The sequence below is a fragment of the Lupinus angustifolius genome, chromosome LG02, assembly GCF_001865875.1.
Source record: "Lupinus angustifolius cultivar Tanjil chromosome LG02, LupAngTanjil_v1.0, whole genome shotgun sequence".
Lineage (NCBI taxonomy): Eukaryota > Viridiplantae > Streptophyta > Magnoliopsida > Fabales > Fabaceae > Lupinus > Lupinus angustifolius.
Genome location: NC_032010.1, coordinates 19,222,221 through 19,238,258, shown reverse-complemented (window position 1 = coordinate 19,238,258; position 16,038 = coordinate 19,222,221). Strand labels below are relative to the sequence as shown.

The 16,038-nt window shown below is 33.6% G+C and overlaps 1 protein-coding gene across 1 annotated transcript; it reads left to right on the top strand.

The window, feature by feature from the left end:
* On the top strand, positions 10,251-13,933 carry LOC109337825 (alcohol dehydrogenase 1-like). Its single transcript, XM_019574896.1, has 10 exons — positions 10,251-10,387; positions 10,569-10,705; positions 11,132-11,178; positions 11,464-11,789; positions 12,182-12,264; positions 12,351-12,426; positions 12,532-12,593; positions 12,896-12,991; positions 13,088-13,249; positions 13,536-13,933. Exons 1-10 carry the CDS (start codon positions 10,351-10,353, stop codon positions 13,650-13,652), a joined length of 1,143 nt encoding a protein of 380 aa, XP_019430441.1. The 5' UTR covers positions 10,251-10,350; the 3' UTR covers positions 13,653-13,933.

Genomic DNA, 16,038 nt, shown 5'->3' with positions numbered 1-16,038 from the left:
GACTGTAAGAGGCTTGGTCTGGGACCGTCCAGGGTATTCAGTGATGGTCTTAGTGGTGGGATGTATTTCCTTTATATTACGTGTTAACATAAGATCGGGACCCACAAGAAGCATTTCTGAGGGAGATGACTTAAGGTGGGCCGAGCATGGTAAATAATGATTAAAAGATTTAATCATCTAACTGCGGTTAGTGTTCATATGCATATGGTTAATAATGGAGTAGTGGAGAGGAAATTTATGGGATGACTTAGAGCACCGTGATGTTGAGAGGGATGGCACTAATTGGACGGTGATTCGCCAACAATGTCTTGAGGGAGAGTCTGGGTGGGACGACTCCCTTGTATTCCTGGGGAGGTACCCTGTTGGATCGGACAGTTCTCACAGGCCAAACTAGACGATCTCTGACAACCCCTCTTTGCAATCTGGATCAATGAGAGGGATGCCCAGAAAGCGTTTGTACGACCTAGGTCCGGGTAGGACTATTCCTGAGGGAACCGATCGATCTATTTTTACTTCCTTGCGAGGATATGTTATTTCGGGTGTGTACAAAGTGGCTTGGTATGGGACCTGTACTTTTGATTTTTTTCCGACTAGGTTATTGGGAAGATATTGGTGTAAGGTGAATGATCATGACATAACATGCATATATTGCACTTGTGGAAGTGGATTCCCACATTTGAGTTACAAACATCATGCATCATTAACATTATGCACATATTATTACTTATGGTTATGATATATGTATGTCGATACCTTATGTTTATGTTGATAAACGGTGAATTATAATGTCGGTGATAGATAATATATGTGTATGTTATTATTTGGAGTATGATCCCCACTTATGTGTTATTTAATTATAGTCATGACATCTTGTTGATGAATGATATATTGGTAAATAGTGAATTATGATATTGATGGGAATAAGTGTTGTTTATATTACATAAGTTGATTAGATAATTGTTTATGAGAACAATTGATGAGTTTGGTTATATTACTCATGTAAATTGGATAGTTGTTTACGAGAACAACTAATGAGTTATAATGTAAATATATATATGAACTGTTTTTCATATCTCAGTGTAATATTCTGAGTAAGTCAACGCCGTCAATGAATTTATGTTCATTAGATGTCTTAGTCTCTCTATTTCTCTTCTTTTTCTATTGCTTGCTTTTCGGACGTGTGCTCGTCAGGTAGACAACTTTGCTCCGATTTGGAGCTACCCGTCCGTGATGTTCCAAGAGGGGGCATGCGAAATTGAGGAGAGGCAGTACCCTAGCTTTGGAGTTAGCCACTAGGAGTTGCTTATCATTTTGTGACTTTTGAAACACTGACGGCTTCAGCTTGTTCATGTCTTTGTTTAGTGTCTGTTGGCGATGATTAATATTTCCACCCTTTCTTGTTGGATATGTATATTAAGTACTTATGATCTTTTATATCTACGAAGATGTATATTCAGGAAATGTTGTATCATTTCAGTTACCGTTAGGTAACCAGTTTTGATTTTCCGCGTTATATGTTACTTAAAGTGATGTCCCGGAAAAGAATGGTTTTTTTAAAAGGAAACAATTCTATATCACCAATTCAAAAAAAAAAAAATTTACCCACTTTTCCGCGTAATAAATAAAGAGTATTTTTCGGGGCGTTACATGAGCTGACCTTCTTTCTTGGGCTACAAATCAAACAAATGGAGAATGACATCATCATTCATCAATTGAAATACTGCAAGGAGCTACTAAAAAAGTTTGACATCGAAAAGTGTAAAGAAGCTTCAACACCTATGGCGTCCGCCTGCTATCTAGACAAAGATGAAAAGGGAAAAGCAATCGAGGTAACCAAGTATCGAGGGATTATTGACTCATTATTATATTTAACTACGAGTTGCCCCGATATTATTTTAGTGTTTGTATGTGTGCTAGATTTCAAGCATTGCCTAAAGATTCACAGTATATTGTTGTTAAATGCATCATGAGATATTTAAAAGGAACAACTAATATGGGATTATGGTATCCCAGGGATGCCTCATTATCCTTGGTAGGATATTCCGATTCTGATTTTGCGGGATGTAAGTTGGATCGGAAGAGAACTAGTGAGACTTGTCACTTACTAGGCAGTTCCTTAGTTGCATGACACAGTAAAAAGCAAGCGTGTGTTGCTTTGTCCACCACCGAAGCAGAATACATTGTCGCTGGTGTGTGTTGCACTCAAATCCTATGGATGAAGCAATAACTTAAGGACTTTGGACTTAATCTAGAAAAGATTCCTATAAAATGTGATAATACAAGTGACATAAACCTATACAAGAATCTCGTTTTGCATTCTAGAACCAAGCATATAGAAATTAGACATCATTTCTTGCGTGACCATTACAAAAAGGCGATTGTGTGCTTGAATTTTTTTAAACTACTAAGAAATTAGCTGATATTTTTATCAAGCCCCTCTCACGAGATACTTTCTATGTTCTTCGAAGAGAACTTGGAATCCTTGATGAAAATTATGTTAATTAAAATCGTCTAAAACTTTATAATGCGTTTCACATGATTAATGTCTTATATATTTCAAAATGTATATTTATTGAATGCATTATATTCCTAATATAACTTATGATATAGCATGATAAATTCTAAATGTATATGTGTTTGATTAAAAATTGCTTGATATATGTTAGAAATCTTTGCATGCTTTTTAAAACCCAAAAACCTCTTATTTCTACAAACCTGTTATCAGTTAATCGATTAACTATAATTCTTAATCGATTAAAATGACTTCTAGTAGCGAACATTTCATTTTTCACTAAATTTAATTGATTAACATTCTACTTTAATCGATTACCTGGGCTCATTTCTCTGAAAATCTGGAATTTTATCCTTGATTAATTGATTAAATGCAGCTCTTAATCGATTAATGATAGCAGATAAATTAGAAACATTAGCATTTTTGCCATTTTTTCAAGCTCTCTTTTCTATTTTTTTTCTCTAAATCTCAAAAGCAATGGCAAAAATTCAAATCTTTAGCTTAAAAGAAGAATTAAACCTTCATATATACCCATATTACACCTAATTTCATCCCATTTCCTCTCAAATTCCCCAAGAAACCCCATTCCCAATTCCAAACCATAAGCGTAGGTTCCCTTCCTTATCCTTCTTCTCCTCTCATACACTCACGGTTTTCGCTCAAAAATGGAAAGAGGACGTTCGAAGAGGTTCAAGATATCTGCTCAACGCACTCGTAGGCCTCCTACTGCTTCATCTTCGAATCCGAGTGTGAGGCACGACCGTGGAGATCCATACTAGTCTCTCATACTTTAGGAGACTCGGTTGTCAAAGTTTCAGGGAAGGAAACCAACCTACATAAGGTATGTTGATCTATCCTGGATGGCGAAACAAAATTTTGAGTTTCCACAAGGTATGCAAGCTCAAGGAGTTGTGATGTTTCTGGAATTTACGGGAAATTTGTACCCAGCGTTAATTAGAGAATTTTACGCCAACTTTTGATATAAGGCTGGCAAGTATTGGTCTATGGTTTTGGGAAATTTATTTGAGATGGATAGTGATATTTTTATGAATGTGGATGGCTTATCCACTAATGGTGCTAGCCTAGGTGATTGTGAATGCCTTAAGGATTTTGGTGATGCTGAGGTTTAAAAATCATGTTTGAGAGGTCCCCATCTGTATATCCAGGGAGAACTAACAAAAGTTGGTTCATTATCTGTAGAGAATAGGTTGCTTCACTATCTGATAGCTTACATTTTAGTTCAGAGGAATACAAATCATGTTCAACCTACTGTTAATGATCTGAAATTCATGTATGCTATTAAGGAAAATGTTATGATTAATTGGCATGAGGGGGTTCTGAAGGTCATGTATAATGTATGTACCTTGCAATCCAAGTTGCTGCCCTATAGTATATTCATATCGAGAATCATTGATTATCTGCACATTGACGTATCTAACACCATCATCACAGAGACTTCTGATAAAGATCACCTTGTTGGTGAAAGCCTAATCCACAAGATGGGTATCTACAAGTATTGAAGTACTTGGCAATACTAAGAGGATTACACTACCGCAGATTTGGATCTATCTGATGATGAGGATCAGGCTGGAATAGATAGCCTAATGCAGGAACTCAGGGGGAGCCAACTGGAAACGCGCTGCAGGAACCATCCTTTGGATTAGCTTAGTTGGATGCCATGGAGCAAATGCTGAATAATAGAATGGATCTACATTTTCAGCCTCTGAAGGACTCCTACCAAACAGATTTGAAGCAATTTGAGGAACGTCAGGTTGCCTACATTGATAACCACTATCAAGTTATGAGGAGCTTTGTTCAGAATACTATTGAGGCACAAAATGAGAGGTTTTGTGCATAATTGGAAAAGCTGAGATTCCTCATCCAGGATGAGAGTAGTCTGACCGTACCTGATGACAAAGATCCTCCTCTGCATCCCTATATTAGAAGTCCTTAGACCTTAGGTTGTCTTAGGTTTAGTTATTCTATATGGCTAATTTTTCAGGATTTATGCTGCTTTGTACTTTTGAGACATATTTTCTCTTATGGTTTTTTGGTTGTAACTCTAACTATATACTTTGATGCACTCTATGACTTGATATGCATGCCATTTAAACTTAAATCATTACTATATTGATTTTTAATTTGCTTACATAATATGCTTATCTATGTCAAATATAGTATGAAGATATGTTTAATGGTACTTGATCATGTTTGGTTATATGCATCTCTTATGTTTGATTCAGCCTGCTGTTTGGATGCTAAAATAAATATTTTTGATCATTTCATGCTTGATTAGGTCTTGTATAACCTTATATGCATCTCTTATATACATCTCTATATAAACTGTGATTTTACACCATGCTTCATACATTCATTCATTCATTTTTAGAATTGCTAAGTTGCATATTTCCGTGTTCATTGTATGTCATATAGGCAGAGAGAATTGCATGTGAGAATAGTGAGAGATAATATCATGCTTAGGGATTAAAATATCATCAATTGCATGTGATTAAATGTGTTTATCATTCTATCTTTTCTTGCATGATTCTTTCATTTCTTTTAGAGATTTCGTAGGGTAGAAATTACATGTTTCTTTATGATTCTGATCTTATACATATTCTTGATAATTTGTGAGATTTGTATAGGGTTTATAGTTTGTTCTTAATTGTAATATTTGAGCCATTTTGTGCTTCATAATACTCTATTTTTGTGACAAGGAAAGTCGTCTCTTGGTGTCGTACCACCAACGAGATATAGAGAGTCTTCATCAATACTTGGAGGTCTTGAGTTTAGAACATACTCTTGGCTGGGGCTAAATCGTAGGAAATATTTTCCTAGGCGATTAGTGTGGTTAAACCAAGGTAGGGGTTCTGGGAATTCAAGAAGTTAGTGTGGTTAAACCAAGGAATGGGTTCTGGGAATTCAAGAAGGTAGCATCCAATGTCTTGTAATTGGAAGTGTATATGTAATATAAATTTGTTTCAGTTTTAGTGAAGAAAATCTCCCGAGATCGGAAGGGCAGGACTGAATGTAGTTTTGTAGTGGACCACAAAATGAACCAGTATAAAAACATTGTTGCTGGTTGTTTCTTACCCTTATCTCTTTACTTTTTCAAGTTGCTTTAATTGCTTATTTTAGCTGATAGTTTGAATATTGTAATTCTGCCATATAAAGATCAATTCTATTCAAATATATATGTTGTATCATTTTTATATAATCGGCGAGTGGTTGTGCAATCAAGTCATTCAACAACTGTCTTTTTTGTGCGACTTAATCGATTAAGACACCTCTTTAATCGATTAACTAAGTGATTTTCTAGAATAGGGCTTTGGTGCGAATAGCTGTATTTGGGAACCGCGACACCTATTCAACCCCCTCTAGATGTATTCTGTCACTGATACCTAACCTGGATTTGAATGGATTTGGATATGGATGTTAATAGATGAATCCATCAATCCATATAAATTCATTTAAACATATTTGAAGTTATCCAATCCATATAAACTATATTTTAAGTTATCCAATCTATATAAATTCATTTAAACTATATTTTAAGTTATCCAATCCATCCATATCCAATGGATTGTAATCCATCCAAATCCAATGGATTGTAATCCATCCGATTCATCCATGACTCAATTTCCATGGATTTGGATAGATGGATATCCAATCCATTTGTTTTTTCATTGGAACTAAAAACATTATTGAAGAAAATCATTATTTTAAAAACTATTATCTCAACAAAACATTTTTTAAAATCATCTTTAAAAAAATTATTTTTAAAAATCAATTTTTAAAATAAATAGTTTTTATAAAAAAAAGTGATTATTTAAAAAGTTATATTTTTGAACTTTTAAAACAATCATTTTTTTTACAATATTCGACAAGGATATGACGTTTAAGATTCTACGTGTAAGTTTTTTAACAAATACTCATAGAGGTGAGGTAATATGTATGTAGTGTCAGCAATGTTATTAAAACTGGACCGTACCATCCGGTTTAACTAGAAAACCGGTAAATCAGACCCCAAACCAGTGCGGCATGATTGTTGTACCGGATGGGCAATAAAACCAGTCAAAACTGGACCAAACCAACCGGTTTTGTTCAAAACCAATGAACCGGCCAGATTATGTCTGAACCAGCGAGTTTTCTCTATATGTATTTTAGGAAATGTGGTCTAAATAACACCGCTTTAGCAGGCCCAGATGAAACCCTTCTTTTCACACCCATTTCAACATTTTCTTTTCTTCTCCCTTCTTCATTGACTACTTCTCTTGTATCTCTATTTCAACCAGATCTCTAGCATAAACACTGCATTAATCATAGAGAGGTGGATTATCTGCTGAATGTTTCACTCTTATTGTATTACTTTCTCCATATTTTTTGTGGTATCTGATATACAAATTTGTGTTATCTTTATGATACATTGTTTTTCTATATAAAAGAAAATATGGTTTCCCTGTATCAGCATAACGAAACTATTCCCATCTTGAATAAATTCTTATGGTTATAGAATTTTGTACTACCTCATTTATCACATATTGTCTTTACTTTGATTCAAACAAATGCATTGACTCAAACATTTTTTTAACCTTTTATTGTAGTCATCCAATCCAATTTTTTCAGTGTTGTTAAAACCGTACCGGTTATTAAACCGGTCAGGGTACTAGTATAGTGGTACAGTGGTTCAACCAGTGGTTCAGTAATTAAACCGCATGCCGGTTAAACCGGACATACCTACTTATATTTATATATATATAAACCTATAACAAAAAAGTTCCAAATAGGTAGATCCTCAAATTTATAATCAATATTTATAATCTACTCAAAATTCACATAAATAAACAACTTTAAGTCTTTAACAAATTCAAAGTCTAAATTAAAAAACATATATCAATCCAAAAGTATCACTTAACAACCACAAAATATAAATAAATGACATACGTTCACAACTCACTCTACGAAACAAATAAATTTGGAGTTTTCATATTTAACACCAAAGAGTCAAAGTTGTCTCATATGAATATTACACTTTTATACCAAATCCTATCTTCAGACAGTACTTCAAGCTTACACAAATGTCACTGAGATTACACACGAATGTTACGGACCCAAAAGATGTAATCTAAGTATGTATTGGAAGTATGTGCCTTGAAAAGGGTTGAAGAAGAGTTGGAACGATGGGTCACATTGTAATTGATTTTTAAGTTTTTAAGTTTTTTTTTTAAAAAAAAATATGTGTATAAACCGGCCGGTTTAGTAAAATACCGGTCGGTTCACCAGTTTTAACCGGTTTTTGACCGGTTTTGATACTTGGCCGGTTCAGCATCTGTACCGTACCAGTAAGGGGCCCGATTCACCGGTTTTCCGGTTGAACCGGCCGGTACGAAACGGTTTTTATAACTATGGTTTTTTTAGACTAAGTTGAGAACTTGTGTTATGTGTTTATCTTTTAACTTTGCTAAGTGAGATAATTACTTGTGGGATGATATTTGTATTTGCAATTTAGAGTTAGGATTTGTTAAAGTTGTTTGTTTATGAGAATTCTTAGTAGACTAGGAACCACTACACTACTATATCAGTACCCTGATCGGTTTGATGACCGATCATGTTTTAATAACATTGACTGTGAGTGTAAAGATTTATACATAATCACTATATCATTCACTACTTATTTGAATTACTTTTTTTTTTTGAAGAGTCAACTATGATTAATTAAATATAAATGGGAATGATGCAATGACAGTATATAAAACTTATACACTATCAATGTATACATTTTTTCCCATGCTTATATATGTTGTGTCCTTTAGAATAAACTTTTAATATTAACTACACACATTTCTTATAATTGATATCAATTTAATAAAATATTAAAAGTGAGTGAAAATCATGGATAAATTTGCTTTCAATGTAATTTTCTTAAATATTTAATGAAATAGAAAAGCAAAAAAATTATTATATGATAAAAATTAGTTTTGTATTTGTAAGTAAGATTTTATATGGAGATTGATAGGTAGGAGTACTTTGTACTCAAAATAACAAAAATTGGCTTATAAAAAATATTGTTATTTTGACAACTTAGTGTACATCAAACCTAAATGAGTGATAGAGTGAAAAAAAGAGAGCATATAGAATGCAAATGACCACTTGAGGCAATAATGTGACCCTGTTTTAGTGTGTCTAAACTTGATATGGAAGTAGTTAAATAGGTCTTATCATAGGAATGAAAATTTGTTGTACCATATGTGTCACATGTTACTAAAAATATATTAAAGTATTAGCATATCTGAGTTGAAATAGTTTTAATTTCTATTTTATTATTGACCAATCATAAAAATGTCATAGCAACACACCTTTGTATTTAGAATATATAGTATAAAAACGTGTCACATTCCTTGCAATAAGACTTCACCATAACTATAAGACAGAGAAGAAGAATAAATGGTACCAATGAATAAAAATCGGGTATCATGGTGCTTAAGAGGATTTTGGAAAACTCTTAATTGTTTTTCATATTTGTCTATTTTCTGTGAAAATGGTATAACATGTAAATGTTGTAGTTGTAGTGAATAATATATAAAACTTCCAATTAATAGAAAAACAACAAAACCACTTGGAGAGATTATCTTTTCTTAGGTAAAATCAATTAAGCAACACTAAGCACAAATGATTCCAAACCCAACAACGTAATATACATATATGCACACTAAAAACTATAAATCACAATCAAACAACCATCCACTTGACAAATAAGCTCTTAATTTGAGAAAATAAGCTAAATGGGTTGAAATTCTCTTCCAATTGGAGAGTCTAATATTGGGTTCAGATTTGTATCTAATCTCGAAAACCATGCAATAATAGATGGAGAAGCTTAATACGTCTCAAGGCTATTATGGAAAATTAAAAACCTTACAAAATGGACACTAGAAAATGAAAAATGAAAAAACCACTTTGAAGGCTATGCTCTTATTTAAAACCAGGTAAGCAATACCACCCTAGAAAGAAACCTTGGGAGGATAATGTGTCCAAGGAAAACCCATGAACCATCTTGTAGAAACTAACAAGAATGTTTAATATTGTTCAAACAATTTATACACTAACACACTCTTGTTTTCTTGCTTTCTTTTCATATCTTTTTGCTGTATATAGCATCTATTTAAGAGGTGGTTTTGGAGATTAGTCATTTAAGTGCATGCGTGGCATGATATGCTACAAACAACTAGCATTACAGATGTTATCAGCATGGACACTCAAGAAGAATCAAAAGAAAAAAACACTTCAATAGCTCAGGTAGATTGGAGTATAGTGTAACTCATATTGTCATTACAAGAGAAATATGGCCCAATGCACTAGATGACTAGACTCTCACATAGTGAGTATTGTGTGCAACATTATCGTAAAAGATAATATGTTGTTTTTAAGATTATGATCTCTTGGTTACTAAATAACAACCTTACTATTGCGCTAAGACACACCCTTTTGCAGAATGGTCCCGTGCACGAGACAAGACTCTCATTTAGTAGAGCCTGAAGAGGTTAGATGCACCCTTATGGCCCTACCTCTGCAATAAGAGAGACCATGTCCAAGATTTGAACTCGTTACTTCTTAATGACTAAAGAACAATCTTACCGTTGCTTCACAACTCACCCTATTTTTTGTAATTACAAGAAAAAGGAAAAGGTTAAGAAAAGCTATCTGCTCAGATTCTGTAGTGTAAAACTAATGGTGGTTTTTCTAAATGCTTAATAACTTTGTCAATATAAATAGAATCCCCTAAGGCAGAACCATAACACACTCATCATCACTTGATTCATAATATTCCTTACTTAGTAGCCATGTCTAGCAAGGTTGGTAAGGTCATCAAGTGCAGAGGTGAGCCATGATGTATTAAATTTGCTAGCTGCAAATTTCTTCATTTTCTTAAACTATATGTATACTAGACTTTACATTATTTCATGATATTTCATTTGTTGTGCTATGCATTATAAATGCCTACCTTATGTTACAAATTAATTGCCTTAAGTAGTTGTTAATTACCTGTAAAATAATGCAGCTGCGGTGGCGTGGGAGGCAGGGAAGCCACTAGTGATAGAAGAAGTCGAGGTTGCGCCGCCACAGCGCGGTGAAGTCCGTTTGAAGATCCTCTACAATTCTCTTTGCCGTACAGATGTTTACTGGTGGGAGGCCAAGGTAACATGATTGAGTCATGTTCTTATTTTTGCAATGAACAAAATTTGATACTACAAAGATTTATATATATTTATCTACCCTATCTTAAGATAAGTAATGTTTCAATGTTGATCCAAATTCACCTAAATCAAATATTATCCTGATGTTGTCTAAAAATGTTGTACACAAGATTTCAATCATTTAGATTCTAAGAATTTATGAACATGAAATGTACAAAATGTAATTTACAATGAAATAACATGCTATCACACTTTAAACCTTTTATTTACAATGAAATAACACTTTTGCCGTTGAAATTGAAAGAAAAAACAAGAACTCCCTTCTCCGGTATTGGGGAAATTGTTGTTCCTAGTGATCATAGGGTCACTTCGGATATATGAATTTGCTTTTGATGCTCCTCACCTGCTTTATCCTTTTCAATTTCAGGGCCAGAATCCATTATTTCCCCGCATACTAGGTCATGAAGCTGCAGGGTACGTTTCTTAATAAATATATTTGTTACTAATGGTTAATCATAAATGTCCTGATATAGCATTTCCGCTTGCGAGTGTTACACTGTATACATCTACCACCCTTTTTTAGTTGATCATAAATTCTGTTTTCTCGTGTACCCTTTGCCTTAGGTTTCATTTCCTATTTAGCTAAGGATACATTCAATTTTCCCTTTAAATAACACACACATATATACTCTCTTGTAACTATTTTGACCAAATAGTCCTTATACACTGTAATTGTGATGATGTACATTATTGTGTTAGGATTGTGGAGAGCATAGGTGAGGGTGTGACTGATCTCAAACCCGGGGACCATGCCCTCCCTGTGTTCACTGGAGAGTGCGGAGAATGTGCACATTGCAAGTCAGATGAGAGCAACTTGTGCGAGCTACTCAGAATCAACACAGATAGAGGTGTTATGCTCAATGATGGAAAAACTAGATTTTCGAAAAATGGACAGCCCATTTACCATTTCGTCGGAACCTCTACATTCAGCGAATACACTGTTGTTCATGCTGGATGTGTTGCAAAGATCAACCCTGCTGCTCCACTTGACAAAGTTTGTGTTCTCAGCTGCGGATTCTGCACAGGTTTGTAATAATATATACTACAACGCAACCAAGATATGCGACGACTTTGATTGATCTTTATGGTTGAATGAAGATCAAACAACTTAGGTCTTGTTCTCAAAAAGTTAAATCAAAACATAAATTGGAATCTAAGCCGTTTGAGTTTTAATCCAACAGTACATATCACTCAAAGTTAGTGACTTGAAGTACAGTGAATCATTTCAATCATAAGTTGAAGATATCTTAAATTAATTGTATTAACAGTTATGTTGTTTTTAGATTGTTATTTTTATGACTAATCAAATATTTGATTGGTTATATCTAATAGTGGTTATGCTGCCTATGCATAACTTGTTCTGGTCAATGTGACTTTTTTTTGTTTAAAATATAATAATTTTGTTCAATTCATGCAGGTTTTGGTGCTACTGTAAATGTTGCAAAACCAAAGCCCGATTCTTCTTTTGCTGTCTTTGGACTTGGAGCTGTTGGTCTTGCTGTATGTTCTTCATTCATTATTCTTTGTCCTTCAACAAAATTAAGAATGTAAGACTATATCTTTTACCTTGAAATATGGCATTTTAGGCTGCTGAAGGGGCAAGGCTTTCAGGTGTATCTAGAATCATCGGGGTTGATTTAGTTCCGAACCGATTTGAGGAAGGTAGATATTTCACTCTAATTAAGATCTTACTCAAAAGTCAAAAATCTAATTATATTGCTATACTTGCTGATGAAAATTTCTTCTTTTTTCTCTCTTTTTGGTCAGCCAAAAAGTTTGGTGTCACTGACTTTGTGAATCCTAAAGATCATAACAAACCTGTACAACAGGTTAGTTCATACTCCAAAGACAGTTAACTAGTGAAGTCTAATGATCTAACCTACCATATGTCCACAAATTATTATTCTTGTATTGCTTTACCTGTAGTATTTAATTGTGTTCATATATTTTGAGAGAAACAAAAATGTATGCACCGGGCAATGCGAGTTTTATATGCAAATGAATGATGAATGAAATATTGAGTGTGTCTAAATATTTATAAGCAGTGCATAGATATTACATTCATATTTGGATGGCAAGAACTAATATGCTCTTTTTTGCTATGATAATTGAAATTTAATTGGTGAGAAAGATCATTGCTGAGATGACTAATGGAGGAGTAGATCGCGCTGTTGAATGTACTGGAAACATCCAAGCTTCCATTGCTGCATTTGAATGTGTTCATGATGTATTGTCCTAAATCCTTGTTACTTGAACACAACATATATTATCTTAACCTGTTTATTATTATTATTAAATTTTCATTTGAAATGCTGCTTGTCAGGGATGGGGTGTTGCTGTTCTTGTTGGTGTGCCGAAAAAAGATGCCGAATTTAAAACTCATCCTATGAATTTCTTGGATGGGAGAACTCTTAAGGGTACCTTCTTTGGTAACTACAAACCCCGCACGGATCTTCCTTCTGTTGTGGAGAAGTGCATGAACAAGGTGATCATAGAGATACTAATATTAGAGAGTGGTCTCATGTTTCAATTTTGATAGTGTATACCAACAAGTCGTTGGTATAGTAGTGCAAGGTTACACTAGATCTCATAAAGAATAAAACATTAAAAATTTGATTTATGGGGATGACACTTGTTTGGAAGAAAAAACATACACTCGAAAGGGATTTACATACTTACCCTTAGATTGAGGAGATACATTTAGTAGTACAATTATTTTATGATAGCATATGATGACAGTAAGTGCTTTGTGTTAATGATTAATGATGCAGGAGCTGGAAGTGGAGAAATTTATCACTCACTCAATTCCATTCTCAGAGATTAATAAAGCATTTGAGTACATGCTAAAAGGGGAGGGTATAAGGTGCCTTATCCGCATGGAAGAGTAAAACAACAACAACATTGTTCTCTGCTAGGAGAAAAATGTTATCTATCAAGTGAAAAAAAATGAAGAATAAGTTTGGTGTGCAATAAATTCTTGGTCCCTTTCACGGTTGTTGCTTAGATGTGACTTTTATAGTGATTGTGTGAAATAAAATTGTATGAGGGCTAAATAAATACAACATATCTTTTGATATGATGGAGGGTGACTAGGATGTTAGTTTTATATCTTTGTGGGCACCACACCAATTACTCATTTTGTAATGCAAAATTCTCATTTTCAATACTTCAAGTCTTAGCATTCTCATTTCTTTTAACATACACAATAACACAAAGGACAAGAATACTATGAGGCTATGAGCATATATATGATTTTTGTTTAAGTGAAAATTCCAAACAATGGATGAATAAACATCACCTAAAATCTGGTTTATGGTAAATAAAAGCCCAACAGTGCTACAAATGTTGAGAGCATAATTGTAATAATATAGTTAATGGGAGGGAAAGTTAATTAATGGTAAGACTCTTGTATAAGTAGCTTGTTAAGCAAGTTACTTGACATTTTTGACAAATGTAATTTTGTGATGATTGTATTGAAATCTTCATTATTGATATTTTCTATCTCAAATTCATTAGTTCCACAATAGTATCATCATTCAGCTTTCTATACTGTTTAACCAAAATTTTCACATATTCATCCCATTTAAGCCAAACACTATTCCAATTAGATTTAAAAACATCCTACCATTGTAATGTTTTTCCTTCAAAATAGGCATTGCCTAATTCTACTTTAAACTCCTCAAGTGTTCCATTACACATAAAATAAGTTTCACATTGATTTATCTAAGACTTAAACATTTTCCCCACTAAACCTAGGAAAATCAACTCTAGACAGTGCAATTTCAGAAGCGAAGTGTGAGGAATTGAGATTTTTATTCATCTGGAACAAAGCATTGAACACCTTGTTTACATTCTTGTTCATTAGAATTAAAGCTTCTATTCTTGGGTGATCTTTCTGAATCTTGCTTGTTCCTTTTCATAAGTTCCTCCTTGTATTTCTCAATGATTCTGCCAATGTCTTTTGAATTTCATCTGCAAGCTCCACCATGCATTTCTCAATTTTCTCTACCATTCGATGTTCCATATGCTCTTTTACTTCCTTTAATGTTCTTTGTGTAGGTTATACAATTTCTCTTTCCAGAAAAGAAGAAGCTCTTCTACTTCCATCAGAGTTTTGTTTTGATTTCTCTTAGCAGTTTCCTCAATTCGATTCTTGAGGGCAACAATTTTTGTATGGGAGGAGCAATATTAAGGGCATAATTGTAATAGTATAGTTAGTTAATGGGAGAGAAAGTTAGTTAGTGTTGGGACTTTTGTGTAAGTAACTTGTTAAGCAAATTACTTGACATTTTTGACATTTTGACAATTCTTCATAAAATCTTCTTGTATCTTCTTTTCTTTCTTGCAAGAATCTCTACTGCTTATTTCTTTGAAACTTTTGAATTTGTTATTGAATTCCTAGCTAGTTTCCTCAATTCGATTCTTTAGATGAAAGTATTCTAGTGATTTAGTGATTCTAAATTTTAATGGTGAAATCGTTCACCCTCCTAACAATAGTTATCTAGTATGCAATATGGACTATAATAACATTTTTAAACAATGAAGATAGCTTTGCAGTTACCTATGTGTGTCTTATGAGGTAACTTTATTTTGATAAATGCAGGTTTGCTACAACACTGCATAATCTTCAGAATGACTTCTGGGTTATGAATATCCTTCCTGTTAGTGGATTCAACACATTACTGGTTCTATACTTCTATATGACCGTGGTTTAATAGGAGTTATGCATGATTGGTGTGATAAATTTGCTTATGTTTTTGTTTTGTTAAGCTGCTCATCTTTAATTATGTTAGGTTGCTTTCATACTAAGTGTTGGTGCAGCGGAAGTTATCATTGTGTACTGTTGGTCACAAACAATCAAATAAAGTGCATAGAATAAATAAAAGAGAAGAAACAAGAAGGTTTGACCAATTGTGCCTATATTCCCAAGAGCATTGAGCGGCTACCAAAATATTATTAGAAAATAAGGATTATAAGCTCCACCACATCCATGGACCCCAATGCCCATAGAGTGTTTCTATTTGGTACTTCTATCTGGTGCACTTAATAACAAGAGACATGATTTCAATATATAATATTAATATTCTACTCTATTCTAATACTAGGCAATGTGGAACTTCATATAATAACATATTTCAAATGTTCTTAACAATCTTCACATTGATTGAAATAGACGAATATTTCGCTCATTGAGAAATCTACACAATAATCTTCACCTTAGCGAATATCTGACTCCACTTTGCCAAATGTCTAATTCTCTTTAACAACTTCTCC

What these genes read in the sequence shown, in the direction of transcription:
- LOC109337825 (XM_019574896.1), top strand. Translation starts at nt 10,351, where the DNA reads ATGTCTAGCAAGGTTGGTAAGGTCATCAAGTGCAGAG. An exon ending in TTTACTGGTGGGAGGCCAAG is followed by an intron (nt 10,706 to 11,131) that starts GTAACATGATTG and finishes TTTCAATTTCAG; the next exon opens with GGCCAGAATCCATTATTTCC. An exon ending in CAGCTGCGGATTCTGCACAG is followed by an intron (nt 11,790 to 12,181) that starts GTTTGTAATAAT and finishes CAATTCATGCAG; the next exon opens with GTTTTGGTGCTACTGTAAAT.